Raw genomic sequence first — 14951 nt, 5'->3', positions numbered from 1 at the left:
GGTTCCCCTCCAGGTCATACACCAACCACACCTGGAAATGCATTGCTGTTCCTTCATTGTATTGTCCTGAAACTCCCTCCCCAGCAATACTATATAAGCACCTTTGCCAGAGGACTGAGGTTTACCACCACCTCAGGGGCAAATGGTGATGGGAAATGAGATAAGATTTCTTTATTAGTCACATGTACATTGAAACACAAAGTGAAATTTATCTTTTGCATAGAGTGTTCTGGGGACAGCCCGCAAGTGTCGCCACACTTCCGGCACCAACATAGCATGCCCACAACTTCCTAACCTGTACGTCTTTTTTGTTTGGAATGTGGGAGGAAACCAGAGCACCCGGAGGAAACCCACGCAGACACGGGGAGAACATACAAACTCAACACTGACATTGCCAGTGACACTGACATCTCAAGAAAGCCCCAAGACATTATCCTTCTATTTCTGGATGTGGGCATGATTCTAATGTCTCCTGACTCCCGAGTACTACCTACCACATGTATATAAGCAGGGATGTTTAGTCTGTTGATTGGAATTCTAAATAATAAGACTCGACGGGAAGGAGTTTGTTTTATTGGAATTTGGCCAATGTTTAGGGACCTGCTCTATAAGTGAGTGGAAACAGACTGAACTACTGCAGTTCTCCCCTTACTTTTGGTGCCTGTCCTTTCTCCTAGTCAGGTGCAGCCTGCAGTGTATTCACGGCAAGTACAGAGATGAGGAGTGCTCCTGCATCTGTGACGTGGGATATGGTGGCGCGCTGTGTGGGGGTGAGTCCTGACTTGTTCACAGCAAGCTACAGACTAAGGGAGAGTAATAATCATAGAATGACTTGCAGTAACAGACACCTGTCAGTCAGCAAGTGCTCATGGATGGTTTCTGCTTGGACACATCTCAGCTGTTCAGCCCAGGGCTACAGTATGTTCAGAGGTTAGGTTTGGATTAGTTTCAGAGTTTGAATTAGGATTACACTGAAGGGTTGCAATGGTCCAGAGAGTGGGATTATTTTAGGTTCAAGGCTAAGAGTTAAGGTTATGCCTGCGGATTCAAGTAGGGCATCAGGATAGCATTAGATGTTACGATTAATAATTAAGGTTAATCTTGGGCTTTAAGATTAGAGTTCGGAGGTGAGATGCTTGTGTTTAGGGGATGTTAAGCGATGGACTTAAAAGTTAGAGTGGTGCTGTGTTTAAGGGTTTGGATTAGGGGCTAGCTTTCAGAGTTATGGTTAGTTTTTAGATAAGATATCTTTATTAGTCACATGTACATCAAAACACAGTGAAATCCACCTTTTGCGTAGAGTTAAGATTAACTCTCAAAAGAATCCCTGTAGGTCACTATTTAAAATAAGCATCAGGTGACTTGTATCTGTTCATATGTTCTATGTTCTATATATTCACCAGTCCTGATGAAGGGTCTCAACCCAAAACATCGACTGTGCATTTCCCTCCATAGATGCTACCTGACCCACTGAGTTCCTCCAGCTTTTTGTGTGTTGCTGCAGATATTCGTGGTGTACTTGCCAACATGAAGCCACCAAAGTCATGGACACTGTGCCTGTTCATAGACCTTGCAAGTCTCCTGCCCGTCACACTGATGATAATTCCTTTCACTCCATTTGAGCTGGTAGTCAGTGGGCCTCTTCACTGTTTCCCTTAAATCTGCTCAGTGCATTCACTGAATAAAAAGACCTCATCATCTTGTAATTGAATGGTTGGTGAGAGAATGGAGCTGTTCACTGAGTACTGTATTCAGTCTGCAACAGCTCCAAACCTAAGGTAAGGAAAACTGCAGATGCTCAAAGTCATTCTTTATCAGATGGACAGTACCTAAACTGTACAACAGGAATAAAATATTAAGAATCCCGTTTGGGGACTTGAAAATGAGGAGTAAGAGTTGATCTCCTTCCAAAAAAGTGGTAGAGGTGGGTACAACTACAACATTTAAAATACATTTGGTTAGGTACATGGATAGAAAAGGTTTAGAGGGATACGGGCCAAATGCAGGCAAATGGACAAGCTCAGAAGACAGCTTGGTCAGCATGGATGAGTTGGGCTGAAGGCCCTGTCCTCATGCTGTATAACTCTATGACTACCTCGAGCAAAAAAAGCTCTGCCATCCACTATTAGGTTAAATATAGACACACTATATAAAATGCTGTTAAATTTTTCCCATAATCTGGAAATGTGGATATGCAGTATTTACTCAGACGGGAAAACATTCCTCTCCAGATGAAGGGTCTTGACCCAAAACTTCGACTCTCCATTTCCCTCCATAGATGCTGCCTGACCCACTGAGTTCCTCCAGCATTAGTGTGTTGATTGTCCAACCATGCTGGTCTGTTCCAATCTCTGACTGCTGCCACTAGAGGGCTCTCGGCAAGCACGAGCAACCCTGAGGCTCCGTCTAGTGGCAGCCAATGTTACAACTCCTGCTGTCAATGTTTAGCAGGACTGTGGTCAGACATTAAACGGCCTTCTGTTTGCCATCTGTACTCTGCTGCATTGGCTGGGCATGCATTGTGCAGAGCACTTCAGGTTTGTTAACAGTTCAGTAAGCGATTGAATGAAAGCATTGCAGTAAGGCTAACATCATCAAGTCATCCAGTGATGAATTGCATCCACAGGCACCTCACAGAAGTGTTACCAGTCAAAATTTGACACAAGCCATGTAGAGAGAGGTCAGAACAGTGGACAAAAAGCAAAGGCAAAAGGTTAGGCTGTAAAGGGCAAAGTGAGCTTTCTTAAAGGAGAGGGGGAGAGAAGGACTTAAAACCCAGAGGACTGAAGGTACAGGTGACATTGATGGAGTAACTTGGGATCCACTAGCGGCCTTTCAGCACGTTCAGGAACGAGAGGCTATTCCATCCATGTCAAGGACATCTCTTTGAGAGAGCAGCAGATCGCCTTATTGGCTAAAACGTATTTGAGCATGAGAAAGAGTAACTGCACCAAAGTTAAGGGGAAGGTTATTTAGATCCAGGGATGTTGGCTTATCGTTACAGCATTTTTGAAAGAGCATCCAATTGATTACATTCCTATTCCCACCCATGCCATCCCGCCCTGCTTTCCCACAGACCACAGAATTAACTTGTGCCCGGCTTTCCTTTCCTAGAAAAACTGGAATTTCCATTCCACACCTGTGATATCCAGATCGACGGGGACTGCTTCATGGTCTCTCCAGAAGCAGATACTTATTATGGAGCCAAGAATAAATGTCAGGTAACAGAGCTGAACAAATCGGACGCAACATTGTTTCAGGATAATTCTGTACTTGGCCATGTAATATTTCTCAAGGAGGGATTGATGTAACAGTGCCCTGTATGTAACAGGAGTATTTAATGAGATGGTGCAGAGGGACCAATGTTTGATGGAACAGTCTAGAGAGAACTTTACTCTGTACCTAACCAGTGGCCCAGGTACATTTGATGGGACAGTGTAGAGGGAGCTTTACTATGTACTAAACCAGTGCCGCAGGACCGTTTGATGGGACAGTGTAGAGTGAACTTTACTCTGTACCTAACTAGTGCTGCAGGAGCGTTTGATGGGACAGTGTAGAGGGAACTTTACTCTGTACCTAAACAGTGCCCCAGGATTTTTTGATGGGACATCGAAGAAGGAGCTTTATTTCATATTTAGCCTTTTTTTTGAAGAAAAGTGTTTACTTGCGTATTTACAATATGTTCTTCATTCCATCAAAATATACAAAATTTAAATTAAAACATGACCGTCCTCATCCAGGATGTACTCCAGCCCCTGCGGTGCCCACCAGCCTCCAGAGAGCCAGTGGACACTGCATGCTCCCTCCCTAGGGACAACCGGCCTTGCACATACCCTCTGAAGGAAGGCAAGCAGGTGGCTCAGGCAGAACCCTCAACAGCCGCTGCCTGAATCTCTGAAGTCAAAGCCAAGTTTATTATCATATGCACAGGTACATGTATGCGCAGGGGCAATGAAAAACTTACTGAGATACACAACATACATAAGAAAAACATAAATTATGCACTTTTTAGAAGAAGGAATACAATTAGAACAAAAAAAAGTCCGAGCAAAGTGATCGAAATGGTCATAGTGTTGCTTTACTGAGGTAGTGATTAGGGTTGTGCAGGTTGGTCAAGAAGCAAATGGTTGAAGGGAAGTAGCTGTTCTTGAACCTGGTGGTGTGGGACTTCAAGCTTCTGCCCCGTGATAGCTGCGAGAAGATGGCATGACCTGCATGGTGGGGATCTTTGATAATAGGTGTTGTATCATGTAGATACTACTGATGGTGGGGAGGGATGTGCCCGTGATGTATTGGGCTGAGCCCACTACTCTCTGCAGCTTCTTATGTTCCTGTGCATTCAAATGGCCATCTCAGCCAGACTGAGGAGCAGGCGGATGAGGAAGTCCAAGCAGTAGGCCGATGACGGATTTGTGCTCCCTACCCCCCTCCTCCCATCCCATACTGAGTGCCGAAAGATCAGGAGAGTGGGCCTGAATTGAAATCAGAATTTGAGGAACAGCCCCTTCAGATACTCAAGGAGAGGCTGTAAACTCTCACATTCTACATATGCATGGAACATGAACTCCCCTAGGCCACAGAAATAGCAGGTGGCCTGGGAGTCTGTGAACAAAATTAAAAACCTGTTGCACTGCACTGCTCTACGCAACACTCTCCAGCCCAAGTCCCTGATTCCCAAAGTAAAGGGGGAGGACTCTCATACGGAGGGATCTCTACTGGGGACCCCACCCCAGCCTTGCTGCCAGATTGCAGAACAGATCGGCACAGTGTGTCTGGACTGCAGACGAAGGCAAGGGAGTGGAGAGTGTGCAGGATCAGCCCATATAGGAATGCCCTCCATGGAATGGGACAGAGGGCATTTCTGAGATGCGGTTCACGTTGTGCAGGACCAGCTCCCGGGGAAGGTTTCGGGGTCTGGGTCCAATGAGAGATCCCAGCCAAGCAGGGTTCAGCCTGGTTGGGATCACCCCACACTCATGAGCCCACTTAACACTCACTGTGACGGGACAGCTGGATGCTTGCTGTCCATGCCCCAGGAGTGATTGATGGGACAGTGTAGAGGGAACGTTTCTCTGTTTTAAACCCATGCTGTCCGTGCCCAGGAGTGTTTGATGGGGCAGTACAGAGGGAGCTATCTCTTTCTTTTTACTTTTTTTCCTCCTAACTAATGCAATTCCTGCTCTGGCTGCATTTGATGCTAAAGTGTGCCATGTACTTTATTCTGTTCCTCTTCTGGGTGCAGAACTGTAGCTAGATCCTTTATCTGACCTGAGAGCTCTTAACAGAAAAGTAAAAAGGGTTGTTTACCCTGCATCTAACCCCAGTCTTATTTGATTGGACAGTAAAGCTTTACTTTGTATTTAACCAACGCTAAGTTTGATGGAATAACGCAGAGGGACCTTTTATATCTAACCTGTACCTGACCCAGAGGTTTAAAGAAACTTTGATGCTGGAGCCTCATCTGTAACTGACCTGCAGTCTGCCAGGAGCCTGATGAAACAGTGTGGCAGGAATGTTATTCTGTGACACTCTTCTTGCAGGGTAGAACTTGTAAATATGTAAAAAGAACACAAACAAAAGAACTGCAGATGCGGGAAATCTAAAACAAAACACAAAATGTTGGAAGCATTCAACAGATCAGGAGGTGTCTGTGAGGAGAGAGAGAATCGGTGTCAAACACACTTACTTTCTCACTTTTCCAATTCTGATGAAGGGTGCTTGTTCAGAAGCGTTGACTTTGCTTCTCTCTCCGCAGATGCTCCCTGACATTTTCTGTTTTTGTAATAAAATAATCCAAGGTTCCGAACAGATTGCACATGAGGAGAAGAAACCTCCCACTGTTCCTAGCCCACGTTGGTTGCAATTCAGATATACTCCATCAGAAATGTTATGTGATTAACAAAGTTTATATTCAGCATATGACATGCCTAGATTCACTCTATGCTCTGACATGTTTGCACATCTTTCTTGATTAATTACTATTCTTATGTTTCTATCCAGGAGCGCGGTGGAATTTTAGCACAAGTTAAAAACCAGAAAGTGCAGGATATCCTGGCCTTTTACCTTGGCCAGCTGGAGAACACCAATGAGGTTACCAACCCTGACTTTGAAACACGCAACTTCTGGATTGGTGAGCTGCTGGGCTAACCACATCATTCCCTGAGCTCCAGTTATCTCCAGGACACTGTCTGTATACTTCTGTTGTGTTACTGCCATTATCCACAGTGTGAAGAAGCTGGGTCAACAGCGTCAGTAGATACAGTCAGTGACGCAGGGACTGGGAGAGAAGGGTTACTGAGGGACAGTGTGAGAGAGCTGAATTAACACCAGTGGAGATGCAGTCAGTGACTCAGGGTGCTGGAGGAGAGGGGTTACTGAGTGACAGTGTGAGGGAGCTGATTAACACCAGTGGAGATACAGTCAGTGACACAGGGTGCTGGGGGAGAGGGGTTACTGAGTGACAGTGTGAGGGAAATAGATAACACTAGTGGACATATCGTTAGTAATGCACGGTGCTGGGGGAGAGGGATTACTAAAAAAGAGCTGGATAAAGATGGTGACTGATTTACTGAAATAATTTGATCATTTGTCACTTTCAGGCTTAACATATAAAACGTCGAAAGACTCATTCCGTTGGGACACCGGGGAGACTCCCTCCTTTTATAGCTTTGCATTTGGGCAGCCGGATAATCAAGGGTGAGTGCAGCAGCAGGCCTCCCTTGATAGCTCTCCATTCCCTTGAGTGAGCCGGTGTGAGCACACAGCTTTGTGACTCATTATTGCTGTATTCATGTATCACCAAGAGTGGGCACTGCAGTTTTACTGGGGAAAGTAGTATCCCACTGTCTTGGCTGGACGTGAACCTCCCAGTTTGGTGAGGTTGACAGGGCTGTTTGGGGCAGAAGCAACCCTAGTTTTAACAAGAAAGGAACATCCTTATTGAGATTTGAGACTATATTTGCAAAAGCAGTACAATGCATTGCACAGCCAATGTCATCGAGATTGGTCTGTTTTATGGTGCATTACTAGTAATGGGATGTTACCTTTTTACACATTAGTACCTTGCCCATAGGTGGACTTTGTCGTAATTGAGAATAGCCGCTGTACAAAGCATTAACACTAGTGGAACAAAGCCAATAATACAGTATTGGGAAAAACACCCATATGCAGTCGTTACAGCATTTGAATGATGCTTCTGTACACACTTCTTCGCAGGAAAAGAATGATACCAGAATATTAACAACTCACGGTTATGGAAGAGTGCCCCTGTACACAGTACTTACAGTAATGGAAGAGTGCCTCTGTACACAGTATTTACAGTAATGGAACGTTATCACTGTACATAGTAGTTACAATAATAAAACTAGATCCCCATGTGAACAATATTTATTGTAAAGGACATTACTTCTCTGCACCGTATTTGCAAGAATGGAACTATACCTCTATGCACAATAGTTACTCTAAAGGACAATATGTTTTTGTGCAGTATTTACAGCAATAGAACTACTTCTGTGCATGGTGTTTACTGTTTTGGAACTGTACCTCTGCACAGTATTTGCAGTTATGGAGCCGCCTACTCTGTGTACAGTATTTACAGTAATGGAGCTGGGTCCCTGTGTGCACAGTATTTGCAATTATGGAACAGTGCCCTGTGCACAGTATTTACCATAATGGAACTGTATCTTTATGTACAGTATTTACAATAGTGGAAGAGTGCCCAGTATTTACAGTAATGAAACTCTTTATCAATAGTATTTGCAATAATGGAACAGTGCCTAGTGCACAGTATTTAGAGTAATGGAACAGTGCCCTGTGCATAACCTTTTCTCAGTAACGTCGCTGTCTACAATTTTTACAGTAATACCTCTGAGCGTTGGAGAAAAATTTGAGAAGAAGGGTGGTGAATACAGAACTGAAGGTGTTATATTTGAATGCATGCAGTATATGACATAAGGTAGATGAGCTTGTAGCACAGTTAGAAATTGGCAGGTACGACATTATGGGCATCACAGAATCGTGGCTAAAAGAAGATCACAGCTGGGAGCTAAACATTCAAGGATACACATCCTATTGGAAAGACAAACAGGTAGGCAAAGTGGGTGGGATGGCTCTGTTGCTAAAAAGTGATATCAAATCCTTAGCAAGAAGTGACATAAGATCAGAAGATGTAGAATCTTTGTGGGTAGAGTTAAGAAACAGCAAGGGTAAAAACACCTTGATGGGAGTTATATACAGGCCTCTGAAAAGTAGCCAGGATGTGGGGTGCAAATTACAACAGGAGATAGAAAAGGCATGTAAGAAAGGCAATGTTACTGTGGTCATGGGGGACTTGGTAGACTAGGAAAACTAGGTTGGCACTGGTTTCCAAGAGAAGGAATTTGTAGAATGCCTACAAGAAGGCTTTTAAGAGCAGCTTGTGGTCGAGCCCACAAGGGAAAAGGCAATTCTGGATTTGGTGTTGTACAATGAACCAGATTTGATTAGGGAGCTTAAGGAAAAGGAACCCTTGGGAGGCAGTAATCATAATATGATAGAATTCACCCTGCAGTTTGAGAGGGAGAAACTAAAATCAGATGTATTGGTTTTACAGTCAAGTAAAGGTAACTACAGAGGCATGAGAGAGGAGCTGGCCAAAGTTGATTGGAAGGGGATCCTAGCAGGGATGATGGTAGGGCAGCAATGGCAGGAGTTTCTGGGAGTAATTTGTAAGATGCAGGACCATTTCATCCCAAAGAAGAAGAAGCATTCTAAAGGGAGGATGACGAGGCGACCGTGGCTGACAAGGGAAGTCAAAGACAGCATGAAAGCAAAAGAGAGGGCATACAATATTGCAAAAATTAGTGGGAAGCCAGAGGATTGAGAAGCTTTTAAAAACCAACAGAAGGCAACTAAAAAAGCAATAAGGGGAGAAAAGATGAAATACAAAGGTAAGCTAGCCAATAATATAAAAAAGAATACCAAAAGATTTTTCAGATATATAAAGAGTAAAAGAGAGGCAAGAGTGGACATTGGACTGCTGGAAAATGACGCTGGAGAGGTAGTAATGGGGAATAAAGAAATGGTGGACAAACTGAGTAAGTATTTTGCATCAGTCTTCACTGTGGAAGACACCAGCAACATGCCAGAAATTTGACAGTCGGGGGCAGAAGTGAGTGTAGTTGCTATTACTAAGGAGAATGTGCATGGGAAGCTGAAAGGGCTGTAAGTGGATAAGTCACCTGGACTGGATGGACTATACCCCAGGGTTCTGAAAGAGGTAGCTGAAGAGATTGTAAAGGCATTAGTAGTGATCTTTCGGGAATCACTAGATTCAGGAACAGTTCCAGAGGACTGGAAGATCACAAATGTCACCCCACTCTTTAAGAATGGAGGGAGACAAAAGACAGGAAATTAAAGGCCAGTTAGCCTCAGTTCAGTGGTTGGTAAGATGTTAGAGTCCATTATTAAGGATGAGATTTTGGGATACTTGGAAGCACATGATAAAACAGGTTGAAGTCAGCATGGTTTCCTTAAAGGGAGATCTTGCCTGACAAATATGTTGGAATTATTTGAGGAAGTAACAGACAAAATAGTCAAAGGAGTCAGTGGATGTTGTTTACCTGGATTTTCAGAAGGCCTTTGACAAGGTGCCGCACATGAGGCTGCTAAACAAGATAGGAGCCCATGGTATTACAGGATTACAGGAAAGGTACTAGCATGGATAGAAGATTGGCTCACCGGCAGAAGGCAAAGAGTGGGAATAAAGGGGGCCTTTTCTGGTTGGGTCCACTACTTTTCACCTTGTACGTTAATGATCTGGATGACAGAATTGATGGCTTTGTGGCCAAGTTTGCGGATGATACAAAGATAGGCGGAGGGGCAGGTAGTGTTCAAGAAGCAGAAAGTCTGCAGAAGGACTTGGACAGGTTGGGAGAATGGTCGAGGAGGTGGCAGATGGAATACAGCGTAGGGAAGAGTACGGTCATGCACTTTGGTAGAAGGAATAAAGGCGTGGACTGTTTTCTAAATGGGGAGCTGTTACGGACTTGGTGAAAGTCCCTTTAAGATAGAGAGAGAGTGTGTGTGTGTGGTGTGCTTACGTCAACAGAAGATAAAGGACGTAATGACGTTGTTGAAGAAGTCAGAAGAAGAGGAGAGAGAGAGAAAGAAGGGAGAGAGACACCAGCCTGCTACTTTCTCTGTCGATGGATGAGAAGCAATAACTGTGTCTGCCACTGAAATCCATGTATGGAAATTGGAAGTAATCCAGTGGAGTTCACTTCGTTGCTGACCTGTAGAAGGAAACAGGTATTTGTGTGGACGACCACGATTTGGATGCTTTTCGGGGTGAGGAAGTCACTACCGAGTAAACACTGAAGTGTCGTTTGGGTTCCATCGTGGAACACTTGGACTTTGTAATTACTCTCTCTATGTTTCCCTACATCTACGTCTTATCTTCAGACAACGGTGGTTGTTGAAGAAACCCTTGCTCATGTTTCACCTTATGGCTTGCAGAACTGAACTTTAAGAACCATTCCTGAACTTGGAGTTTGGGACTTTGCCACACACACACACGAAGAGTTTAGTTTTTGGGGTTAATGTTCAAGGTTTAACATTTTTGAATTCTAACATACTAACATTTTTACTTCTATTTTTCGTATTATCATAAGTAGTGATTAATAATATAGTTTTTAACACTGAATCATGCTCAGTGTGTTTCTTTTGTTGCTGGTTCGTGACAAAGCAAATTCAGAAATCGGTGGTGCAAAGGGACCTGGGAGTCCTAGTGCAGGATTCCCTAAAGGTTAACTTGCAGGTTGAGTCGGTAGTAAGGAAGGCAAATGCAATGTTAGCATTCATTTCGAGAGGACTAGAATGTAAAAGCAAGGCTGTAATGCTGACGCTTTGTAAGGCATTGGTCAGACCACATTTAGAGTATTGTGAGCAGTTTTGTGCCCCACATCTAAGGAAGGATGTGATGGCAGTGGAGAGGATCCAGAAGAGGTTTACAAGAATGATCCTGGGAATGAAAGGGTTAACGTTTGAGGAGCGTTTGGTGGCTCTGGGCCTGTACTCACTGGAGTTTAAAAGGATGAAGGGAGATATCATTGAAACCTATCGAATATTGAAAGGCTTGGATAGAGTGGACATGGAGAGGATGTTTCCAGTAGTGGGAGAGTCTAGGACCAGAGGGCACAGCCTCAGAATAAAAGGACGTCCCTTTAGAACAGATGAGGAGGAATTTCTTTAGCCAGAGGGTGGTGAATCTGTGGAATTCATTGCCACAGATGGCTGTGGAGGCCAAGTCATTGGGTATATTTAAAGTGGAGGTTGATAGGTTCTTGATTAGTAAGGGTGTCAAAGGTTATGGGGAGAAGGCAGGAGAATGGGGTTGAGAGAGAAAAATAAATCAGCCATGATAGAATGGTGGAGCAGACTCGATGGGCGGAATGGCTTAATTCTGCTCCTATATCTTATGGTCATTGTGTACAGACATATGACTGTAAATGCTCTTTACTGTAATGGGACAGTAATGTTTGTGTGCAGGGTATTTAGAAAATATTCCCAAACCGTAATTGCAGTAATGTCTCTTTACAATCTTAACTGTGTGCTTCCTTGCACAGTGCTTGCTGTAAGGTCCCAGTACTTGTTATTTTAGCACTCTTGGATATAATCTTTGCAATCATGACACTACACAATATTCTCAGTGATTGAATGGTGCTCCAGAACAGAATTAATGATAACGTTGTTGTTCACAATATAGTGCTTACAGTAATGTACTTGTACGCATTATTTACGGTAATGGGGCAGTTCACCCAACGCAGTATTTACAGAAGTGGAATAGTGCTCTTCAGCACTTTGCAGAATTGCCCTTGTATGCAGTTCTTGCAGTGAGGCAGCAGGACGTGTATCTAATGCATTCCTTCAGTTAATCATCAAACCTCTCTTTTGTTTGGGCAGGTTTGGAAACTGCGTTGAGTTGCAAATTTCCAGCGCATTTAATTGGAATGACCAGCGCTGCAAGACTCGTAACCGATACATCTGCCAATTCCGTGAGTACTGGTACCTGACACATTCATGCACTCTTGAAGTGCGGCAGATCACGGTTTGGTGTGAAAGAATGGAACTTGGCAACAAGGGACATCCAAATGCCAAGAGCCTGAGGTATCTGAGGGAGCTCTCCCTATTGTTAGATCTTGATATTCCACTTGGCCCCAACCAATATGTAGCTCACTGTGAATCTGTTCATTGAGGTCAATTCAATGAAATTAGAGTCTTACATGATTGGCCTTCCATTTGCCAAGGAATGGCCCGCTTCAGTGATTCAGTTAACCCAAGTTTCTAGGTGGCCTTAATTTTACTCCTTGATTATTGTCTTGCTTTGCCGTTAATCTGCCGTTGCTAATTAATTCATCCTAAAATAATTCAAGGGAGTTTTAAAGGTGGAAAATAAGTGACATCATTGGAAGCATAAATCCTTTATTGTAAGGGGAATCTACCCTTCTAATTCCAGGCAGCTGTTGACTATAAACCAGTACTTGTCCCCACATGATGTCTAACCGGTGAGCATGTTCCTAATTGCATGAGCATTAATTGTTATAATTGTTGGAGCCTTTAATCCATTAAAATAGTTCTGCAGACCAGCTCAGTGCCAATTTTGGCTCTTTCGGTAGCACTTTTACTTATGAGTCAGTCCCCAGCTTGTGAGTTGATAAGTCTACCCAAGGCACGGAATATAGTAAACCCGCTGATGCTTCCGGAGCAGAATAAAGGGATGTGCCTTCTCTCAGATGGGGCTGTCCCTCTCCGCCAGGCAGAGTGCAAGATATCCCACGGCATTCAGTGAGCTTGTGCTGTCTCTCTACTGGGTACAGGAAGGTTGCTGTCTGCTTGTCTTGTGCTTATTCCTTCATGAGTGATCGAACGGCGCAGATGACTGACTATAATCAAGTTCAAATTTATTGTCATGGGCATACATACCCACGGTATGAGTGCCATAAAAATTAGTTTTTTGCAGCAGAAACAATACATGACAAGCGTAAACTTAACATAACATAAACCAGTGAATCTCTTATGTTTTCAGGAGAAGAGCATGTTGCACGCTGGGAATGAAGGAACAAGTCAGTTGTGTTTCCACAGGGGAGAAAAGAGGCCACCTTCACTTTGTTCCTGAGCTCCACTAACCACTACAGTAGTTTAGTGACTGGGATTGTAGGTCTGGAATTATGCTGAAAGTCAGGTTCATTTTGTGGTTAATTATTGTTCCAGCCCTCCTGAAATTGGGCAGGTAGTATACTTTGGATTGTAAACTCTGCTATAAATGTACAAGGGGGTTTGTTTCTGAGGAAGGGAGTATTACGTAGGAGGTCCTGGCGTTCTACTGATTGAGAAAGCAAGGTTGTTGCGCTGCTGAGTTTAGTGATCCCTTAGGTAGAGCATTGTTAAAGCCAATATTCATTAGAGTGCTAGCTCTCAGGAATATCCCCCTGCTGAATACTGGGATGTGGGTCACTGTCTGCAGCTTGCACAAAGCCATCTCCTGGTTTTAGTCATGCCCGGTTGCCAAGACACTTCCCACAGGGAAAGCAGGAGTAGAATCTGCCATGTTGGCAGACGGATGCCTTTTGTTAGTCTGCCTTCGCTTGCCTGGTGGTGGAAGCCCCTCCTTGCTTTTTGTTTTGCTGAGACCAGGATGGTGCTGAGTCCAAAATTCTGGAGTTTGGGTCTGGGTTGGGAGGGTGGGGAGGAGGGTAAGATTCACATTAAAAGGTGTGTTGCATTGTCCTTCCCCCCCCCCCCCCCGGGTGTATGAAAATCCAAAATAAAATTTGCAGATGCTGGCAATCTGAAATAAAAAACAAATGCTGGAAATGCTCAGCCGGTCAGGCAGCACCTGGGGGGAGGGAAGCAGAGCGAGACCCCTTTCCACTGACGCTGCTTGAGCTGCTGAGTATTCCCAGCCATGTTTTGGGTTCTGCCTGTGTGGAAACATTGTCCTCAACCCTTACAGCTGGAGCTGCAGCTTCATCCACCATACTTTGGGGAGTTAAAAGGGCAGGTGTACTCACATTGAGAAGACTGTACCAAACCACTACTAAATAAACTAATGGATTGTATGTCATACAGTATGTTGTCTTTATAGCAGTTCTCTTTAATGATGTTAGTAAAATAAAAGATGTTAAAATCTTATTAAAATAACTAGTTTGGTGTTGAAAACAGCGCTGTATGGAAATTCACAGCATTGCAGCCATTTCTGTCTCCACTGAAAGCTGAACTGACTGCCTCTGACTTGTGGTGATCGACTTAGCAAGGAACAGAACAGACCAGACCTGCCAGGATCAATAAGCCTTCATGCTTTTCTGGATCTTCCCCAGTCTCTCCGCCACCTCCCCATGTCATGCCTTTCTTCAGAATGCCACATAACTGTCTCTCAAGCTCATCTGGTTGACACATAACATTTGAAAACACTGGCAAAGTGGGTCTTGCTGTGTTGTTTCTCCAATAGAATTATAGGCTGCTTGCAACACAGAATGAGGCCCTTTAGCCCTGTTCCGGTTTTCAGACTGCACAACCTAATCTCACCTTGCAGTATTTGATCCATAGCCCGACAGGTCTGTGTGCTGTTTAAATGTGGTGAGGGTTTCTGCCTCTACCCTACATTGAGGCAGTGAGTTCCAGTCCCTTATCAGCCACTCGATGAAAAACACATTTTCTCATCTTTCCTGTAATTAAAATTTTTGATCCCTCACCTAAAGGAAAGATGTCCTTCAGATTTACTCTGTTTAGGTCCCTGGCCTGTCCCGTCTTTCCTCATTGCTAAAATTTCTGAGTTTTGGCAGCGCCTTCGTGAATCTTCTCTCCACCCTCTGTAGTGCAATCATACGTCCACATAATGTGGTGACCGGAACTGCATGCTGTACTCAAGCTGTGGCTTAATCTAGAATAACCAGCTTGCTTTTATATTCTGTGCA

At 44.0% G+C, this 14951-nt stretch overlaps 1 protein-coding gene across 2 annotated transcripts in view; it reads left to right on the top strand.

Annotated features, from left to right (window-relative positions):
- LOC127571474 (C-type lectin domain family 18 member A-like) overlaps positions 1 to 14951 on the top strand; it is a 48560-nt gene extending 33609 nt beyond the window's left edge. Inside the window, exons 7-12 of one of the 2 annotated variants that reach the window (XM_052017874.1) lie at positions 678 to 770; positions 3115 to 3221; positions 6001 to 6130; positions 6600 to 6696; positions 11941 to 12032; positions 13064 to 14950. In XM_052017874.1, the coding sequence (XP_051873834.1) occupies positions 678 to 770; positions 3115 to 3221; positions 6001 to 6130; positions 6600 to 6696; positions 11941 to 12032; positions 13064 to 13092 (548 nt within the window). In that variant the 3' untranslated portion in view covers positions 13093 to 14950. Of the gene's footprint in view, positions 1 to 677; positions 771 to 3114; positions 3222 to 6000; positions 6131 to 6599; positions 6697 to 11940; positions 12033 to 13063 lie in introns of both variants that reach the window. The other variant, XM_052017883.1, reaches the window with a different exon arrangement.

Source organism: Pristis pectinata, chromosome 1 (assembly GCF_009764475.1).
Source record: "Pristis pectinata isolate sPriPec2 chromosome 1, sPriPec2.1.pri, whole genome shotgun sequence".
Lineage (NCBI taxonomy): Eukaryota > Metazoa > Chordata > Chondrichthyes > Rhinopristiformes > Pristidae > Pristis > Pristis pectinata.
This window is presented reverse-complemented; position numbering and strand designations above follow the sequence as displayed.